Here is an 8,038-nt window from a genome sequence, read left to right on the forward strand (position 1 = left end):
CTACATGCCACTGTATAAGTTGTTAAATTGCAAATATGTCTAGTGTTTTTAGACTTCAATTATCCAATCCACCAAAAAAGTTGATGGCAGAATAGGCTGTTCAGAATAGCTCTGCTGCTCATCCCACACATGCATGATCCTTATACATGGGGCACCATTTAAAAGGAAAAAACAGGCTATCCAACAGTATAAAATGAATTGGCAATAAGCATTGTTACAACAGAGAATATTCTACCCGACACACATTTCATTACTTTTGTGCTAAGTTAGACAGTTATCACTTATTATAATAAAATTACTAGGCAATTATGGCCCACTATAGTAAAGTGTTTACAATATCACATTAATGGTACAGTTATGTAGGAACAATATTTTGTACCTTTAACAGCCCTTTAAATGAAAAATCTGAGTTTTTCTTTCACAAAAGATGTCCCACACATAAACAATACACCCAAAGCTCTTGCACACTTAAGTGAAATCGCATCTATGAGTATGAGATTGCATTTTATCCCATGACAGACAGGGAGGGATCATGAACGAGCCACAGCCAAACTCTTAAGTTGATTTTGTGTTATTGAGTGCTGAATTGAACGGTCATATCAATATTTTTATTCAAACTTAAATATACATTGGTGAAAATACACCTTTGTCATCAAAAATTCGTATTTTCGATGACCGTTTCTCCGCTCACGTGTGTTACGATATTCTCTCTGATTTTCTTTGACTGCTCCTGAACGCAGCAGCAGCTCGCAGTATGAACAAACGTCCGCACATTCGCTGCCCCGTGAGAGGTGGAGGAGGGCGCGTGATCAGCGGGCCGACGGACCAATCAGAATCGTCCGATAGGTGCCGGTGCTCCCCACTCTGCCGTCCTCCCCCCTCTCTCTTCCGTGGCTCCGCCTGCTCCCCCCCGCTCCCCGCTGCTGTGGATGGACGGAACATTCCTCATATTCCTGGGGCTCGATAGCGGAGGAACGCGGCGACGAAACGAAACGAGCCGAAGACACGACGGATTCAGACACCTCATGACACTTTCGAAGGGCACGTAAGGTTGTTCATAACCTCTTTTTATTCATTCGCTTCAAATGTTATCAAGTTTTGCTTTTTAACTCGGTTTAAACGGGGCTGGTGTTACCCAACTGAAGTCCAGGGACCGTTAAAGGGGTTAGGGGGTGATATGGGGTTCCTAGGCGAACGTAGTATGATGGAGTGAACTTGTTTACTTCTTTTACTATGACAAACAGATTGAAAATGTAGGAATAATACCTTTAATATGATATTTTACTGTTACACGGTGCTTGTATCTCCACTAAAACAGTTCAATCATTTATTAATGCCTTCTTTAGGGGTCAAACTCTCTTTAAAGGGGGTTAAACATGTACCCGTCTGTTTTTAAGGAGAATATTTTAAAAGACAAGCACCCAGGCTAACTAAGCCATGTCTGCATGGATGAGTAAAGTCTCACAGTCTGCAGGGGTGTCTCTCAGTGACTCATAACAGTTGTAATGTTCACTTTTAAAACGTCTTCAATGGATAAACTCAAATGTTCATCCTGTAAACTTGTACACTCTGAGCAGCATGAGCCTGCGACGCTGTTCGTCATGTTATGAGATCTATTTTGGTGCTGTTGATCAATTGAAAGTGATTGGGGAATTAGCCATGTTTGCTAGGTTGGTGCTGTTACATAAACTGGATGGAAGGTTTAGTACAGGGCAGGCAGTGCAGCCTGATGTGGACCTGACTGTGTCTTTACTTTCAGTTACTGTTGTTAAAGATGTTTTCCTGATTTTCTGTATCTATTAAGTAGGATGAAAGTCTTTGTATGTCTTAGAACTGAAATGAAAACTTAATTTACAAAGCTAGGGTTGCTAACAGGAACAGTTACAATGATAAATGAGTCTTTATCTCTGAAAACTGCACTTTTTACAGTTCATGTATGTATTAACCAATACAATTGCTCCAGTGTTCACTTAAGTCAGGGATGTCCAAACTTTTTCCACTGAGGGCCACATACAGAAATGTATAAGGATGGTGGGGCAGATTTCATGTTCCTCTACTTGAGGATATTTAAAACCAATCTAATGTAGGTAATGATATGCAAAGTTACTGAGTATGTCTGAATGGCTAGTAAACAGCTGACAAATAAAACAGACAATCATTTTTAGGATTTTGGGGGGGGCCAATCAGATTTTAAGGGGCCCTATTCAGCCCTGGCTACCGCTGGCTCCATCCCTAAAATGTTACTGGTGCTGCTGTTTGCTATTGTAAACCATCAGGGAGTTACACATCAAGATATTTTTATCATTTTGGTTGAAAGTGTGTTCACTATTGACAGGGTTGTACCAATTTAGTCACTAATAAAGCAAAAATACATCTTTGTCAAAATGTTTGTTTACAGAATTAACATAGTAGCACCATTTTGTGCTGAAACTACGTAGCTCAGTACAGTCAAGCACAATGTTCATGTTCAAATGTGGGCATTTTACATCAAGAGTTTGCTGATGGCCAATCAAAAATAGGCTGCGGACTACATTTGGTCCCTGGGCCATAGTTTTGACACCCCTGACTTGAGTAAAAGTAGCTATACCACAGTGTTAAAATACTCTTATACAAGTATAAGGCCTGTATTTAGAAATTGCATATCAGAATGAAATATTATACTATTAGGTTATAACTACTGATGCATTAATGTATGCATAACTTATGTAGTAATGATGGAGCTCATTTAAATTGAGACAGTGAAAAGTAAAAACAGTGCTGGAGGAGGAGACACACCTGACAGCAGTGCCAAAGTAGTGTACTGTTAAATAGATTAAGTTTTATCAGAAATCAATGATCTAAAACACAGTTACAGATAATTGACCCAATGCTGAATATCAGCATCAATAATTTTGTTGATCCCAAGTCATAATACCAATATTTTAAACTTAGATTTCTACTTGTAAATATCAAACACCACCCATATCTGTTCTGATACCACAGGGACAAAAACAGAAGGCATAAACACCCAAAACTAGTTGATTTCTTGTTTTCAGTTTCTAAAAATTACAGAAGAACTCATGGATACAATCCAAATCACACAAAATGCTGGAGCTAGAAATGAGCAATAACTGAAGTCTATGGACAACACATCAGACTCAGCTCTGTACTGACACCATGTTAAACGGCAACACCTCTGTTTAATGAAAACAAGTTCAATTCAGTATGTTTCTGTACAGAATTATTGCCAGTGTTTTTATGCAATTCACACACTTTGCATCTCCCACATCTGTTTTGATATCACATGACTCCTTGTATTTGGTAATGTCTTGTTTTCAGTTTCTAAAAGATACACTATAACCACTGGTCACCACCCAAACTGCAGAGAATGCTGCAATTAGAAATTAGCAACAGCTATAAAGTGTATGAGCAACACATCAGCTTTATGCTCTGTACTAAGACCACGTTAAACTGCAATGTCCCTGTTTATTGAAAGTAAGTTTAATGCTCATTATGTTTCTGTACTGAAACACTGCCATTGTTTAAGTGTAATTCACAGAGTTTGCAGAAAACTGACAGCAATTTACATTATAACTGTAAAATGAAATATTTATTTTTAAGCTTTCTTTTTCAGTGCTTGTTCCTTGAAAGGAGAAGTAAATCTGGGCAGCAGAGGCCAAGCAAATGTAGTTTTTTTTAAGTTACTGCACTATCTGATACTTGCAATGATGATTGTAATGATTTTTTGTAGTGTGTCATGCTATTGAAAATTCTGAGAGCCTTGGATTAGTCAGCTGGTTTACAGCAGTTTGGCATAACTGTTGAAATAACTAGATTTTCTTAGTTTAAAATCTTAATGTTTAGATAAGATTGTCATTTGCACAAGTAAAACTGAATTAAGACATGCAGCTTATCAGCTAATCAGAAGTGCAAACAAGCTTTGAGGTGCTGAGTGATTTGCAGTGTAAATACAGTGTAATGGCAAAGACCTGTACATGCAACATTTACAGCAGCATTTATTAAAAGCAGATTATGTTTGGAAAACTTTGCTCTTATCTAGTTGGCTTGTCTCCCTGGAATCCATACTGATTTTACAACAGTATATTCGTAAATATGATAAATCACTCATAAATAGTCATGATTGTAACTTTCAGTATGTTCCATAATCAGACTGTTTAAAGTCTGTTAACACACTGACAGTAAATCTAGAAAAAACATATTTAGGCATTCATTGTTGATATGAGACAATAATAAAAGCAAGAAGTGGTTGTAGCCCTAGTGATATTTTGGTGTATTTAATTGCATAGATTGTAAGATTTTGTTTTTTTATCTCAGGTAAATTGTTCAGCCTGTCCAGAAGACCTGGTAATATTTCTTAGGGCTTTTTTCAATCTCATTAGGTTGCAAATTTTTAAGAAAATCCAAAACAACTTGAGGTTTTGCCCTATTTTAACAGCAGAGTTAAATTAATGTAAGCTGCAGAAACATCAGTATATCTGAGTTTTAAAAATGAGTGTTGGTCCATGCATTACACATGAAATCTAACTGGTTCTTTGTTTTTTCAGGCTGATGTTGGGTCGTGGTGTAAAGCGGAAGTGGAGCTGCCTGGAGGAGCTGGAGGTTGAGTCCCTGCCAGCTGCCGCCGAAAAGGAGAAGAATGGTGAAGAAGAGCGGGAGGATGAAGATGGGTTCCTTGTGGGTCCGTCCAAGTCCGACATGAGCCACCTGCAGCAACGCCAGCGGGTGCTTGGCCTCTGCTTGGAGAAACTGCAGCGCTACCAGGCCGGCGTGGAGCTCAGCTTGCGTCGCTCTGTGCTGCTAATCAACACGCTCAGGCAGATACAGGAGGACATGCAAAGCGACGGGGTGGGAACCTGCACGCCTGAAGTTCTCCTCAGCAGCGTCCACTCTGATTCCTGCATTCTCAGGGAGGACATGCCGGTTACATGCCCAGGTTGTGCAGAAGGAGAGGGAGACAACTTGTCTCCCCCTGAACTTCCCTCTTCTCTCTCTCAGGAGGCAAACAGCTCGCCCGACCAGCAGAAATCACTTCCCGTGGCGACGATCAATGCTTTTAGCGATGCAGTAAACGCCATGGGCTACCTCAGCGACCTCGCCCTGGACGACATCTTTGAGGACATCGACACATCGATGTACGAGACTTCAGATCTGCCTTCCGCCTGGTCATCAGGCTCTTTCTGGCCGGTTAGTGTGTCGCTTTGGGCAGACGAGGACGTTAAAATGCGCCCTACCAGCCATGCCTCGACTGGGACTCTCCAGTCATGTCTGATGGACCTGAATGAGCTGGACCACATCATGGAGATTCTGGTTAAGTCTTGAGATAAACTCTTAAACATTTCAAGTTTATAGAGAGTCCAATCAGAGCTGCTGAGGTTAATGGAGACAGGGAACAAGGACTGAGCCGAGTGCAAATGCACTCAATGTGATGTTGATTTTTTAAGGTTCCATTAGATGTTTCAAGCAGGATGAACGTTGATGGAAACATTAATTCCTATGCAATTCATTCATAGATAACCATCCTACATTTTAATTTTGGTAAATATATATGAAAAATCAAGTGAAGATCCACATGAGATAAGAAAACAAAGAAAAACAACTTTTAAACACTTTTGTACTGTTATAACTCAGGTTGATAATCGGCCAAACTTGAGCTAATGCTCATATATTTCTAGAAATCTGAACTTGAATATACTTTAGGTAATTTTTACCTATCATATTTATTTTATCATGTTGACATTCAATAAGGAGAACTGCAATCTTTAATGGACAGAGTCCATTTCTGCACTATGAGTAGCTGGCAACAAAGCAGATGGATTTGCTGTTGAATGTCACGTTCTGTTTTGAGTAATGGGTGAACAATCTGTCGTAAAAGTAGACGAGACATGTCTTGACAAATTCAGTACTCTAAAGGTATATTGCATCACCTGTAAGGGAAGTGAGGTAACATGGAGAAAAATATGACATTAAACAGTATAAGAGTGTTTTCCTTGATTTAGCTGATGGAACCTGAAATTTCAATCTCACTATTTATTTATACCACTTTTCTCTCCTTTTTTATGACTTTTTAGCTGATACATCACCACCTCTCTGAGTGAATCACCCGCTCAGGAAGAGGGAACCTGAGTCGCCCTACGTTACTCAGGCGGTTAGACCAGACCCGGGTTGATTATTAATTGAAATCTCTTCAATTACTTAAGAGGGTGTGATTCAGCCAGCTGGGAGGGTAAAGGCCTGGGTTTCCTTTGAATTCTAGGACTGAATGCTTATTTATCGCTCCATGTAGGATATTTAAATTTGTGGCTGTGGGAATGCAGCAGTCAGAAAATGGATGGTTTATATATTTATTTGTGAAAAGAAGAATGTGGCCGCTGAATCTTGGGATATTTACAGCCAAAGAAGTAAGCTTCCAATCCTTGAAGTTGAACGCTACATTCAGGTCCTATCACAAGAAGTGGGAAAATGGTTGACATCTTGTCCTGAAAGCCTTTATCTGATATTGTTTTTATTTATGAATGGAAAAACCAACCACAAACTGCAGCATTAGTCTTCATTCTTTTCATGTACAGTCTTCTGTTTGGGCGTGAGTGTAACTTATTATTTAGATTCTTTATGACCTTGGACTTTCAGTATATTGGCTGCCATTTCTACTGCTTTTGCTGACTCTGCTGCACCATTTGTGACACAATGGGACAAAATACTAGAGCCTGTAGAAGAGATATGCTCATCTTTACATCCCTTTAGGCAGCTTGTATTTACAGTAAATGCAACATGTCATGAATGCAGCATAAAACATGTATTTTAAATCTTATGTAAAGAATCCCAGTCTGGTTCTGACTGAGGAGCTGATCGCCTCATGTCAACAATCAGGACGTTTGCCATGTCTCAGAATTGTAAAAGACAACAGAAGCCTATGTATTTTTATGGCCATTGTGATGGTATGAACTTTTATTGTAATGTTGGCAGTTTTTAAACAATTTTATATGTTTTTACCTGAAACTCTAATCACCTGTCCAGAAGAAGAAGTGAAGGGCTGCGATGAAGCAGATGCTTGACCTTCACAATCTGTGGTTTACTCCTGCTCTACCTCCTAATGTCTGTCTGTTGACAGTTCTGTTTCACACCATTTACTGTCTCTGATAGAAATCATGTAGTTTTATTTTATCATTCAAACTGGGCTGAAAAAAAAAACAACAACCCAATGGAATCCAACGCTTTCCTGTCAGACCAAAGTAATCCGTCCGCATCTCCGTCTCCCATGTCGACAATGTGCCTTACTACTGAACCTAGTTTTTATTCATGTTAAGGTTTTTGTGCTTGCCTGAGCTTCATTGATAAAAGAAAAACTAAGAACTGCGAGCCGTTATGTAAAGCATTAAAACCCTGAACCATCATCTCTTCTTCCCTCTTCTTAGCCTTTTTTCTGTGCGCGGTGAACACTAGTAGCATATGAGCTTAATGTATCGTGACAGGCTGACAGTGAACTAGCTGAGGGAGGAGGTGGCAGCCAGGGCCAGGAGGGAAAAATAAGAGGAGGAGGAGGAGGACATGGAGGAGGAGGAGGAGGAGGGGGTGGGAGGAAGCAACTTGCGTCACTTTGCTCAGTAGGCGGGGTCTAGGGCTTGTTTTGCCCAGACTCAGACCACCGACCAATCACATGAGGAGTACGAGGAGCTGGATTGATGTGCAAGGAGCACACTGCTTCTCAACAACAACTTGTTTTTGCTCCTGATGTCTCTGCACAGAAAAACAGTGTGAATCTGTTGGATTTCAGCCTGAAATAAATCCACTTTCCTGTTGTTTTTATTTGCCATTCATATAATCTTTCTGACAGGACCGAAAAACAAGCAGAGCGCAGCAGTGTTATTTATAAATGTATGAAAGTACAGAGCGTCAGTAGGGTTTGTAAAGCACAAGCTGCATTGTTGATGCGGATTATGATATAAATGTAACTGAAGGAAGAGTTTACTCAGTAATAAGATGAAAATGAATAATGTATTTTTTGTGGATAATATTTTATAGATTTTATTCAATAATACAG

The 8,038-nt window shown here is 39.7% G+C and overlaps 1 protein-coding gene across 2 annotated transcripts; it reads left to right on the forward strand.

Moving 5' to 3' along the window:
* The first annotated feature begins 935 nt into the window (after nucleotides 1-935).
* Nucleotides 936-7,554, forward strand: si:dkey-177p2.6 (uncharacterized protein LOC568712 homolog). Of its 2 annotated transcripts, none has more exons than XM_041813152.1 (2): nucleotides 936-1,050; nucleotides 4,545-7,554. In XM_041813152.1, exon 2 carries the CDS (start codon nucleotides 4,549-4,551, stop codon nucleotides 5,317-5,319), a length of 771 nt encoding a protein of 256 aa, XP_041669086.1. In that variant the 5' UTR covers nucleotides 936-1,050; nucleotides 4,545-4,548; the 3' UTR covers nucleotides 5,320-7,554. The 2 variants fall into 2 exon arrangements, with proteins under 2 accessions (XP_041669086.1, XP_041669085.1); XM_041813151.1 differs by having other exon boundaries at nucleotides 942-1,045.
* Nucleotides 7,555-8,038: the final 484 nt, after the last annotated feature.

This window comes from Cheilinus undulatus, linkage group 18 (genome assembly GCF_018320785.1).
Source record: "Cheilinus undulatus linkage group 18, ASM1832078v1, whole genome shotgun sequence".
NCBI lineage: Eukaryota > Metazoa > Chordata > Actinopteri > Labriformes > Labridae > Cheilinus > Cheilinus undulatus.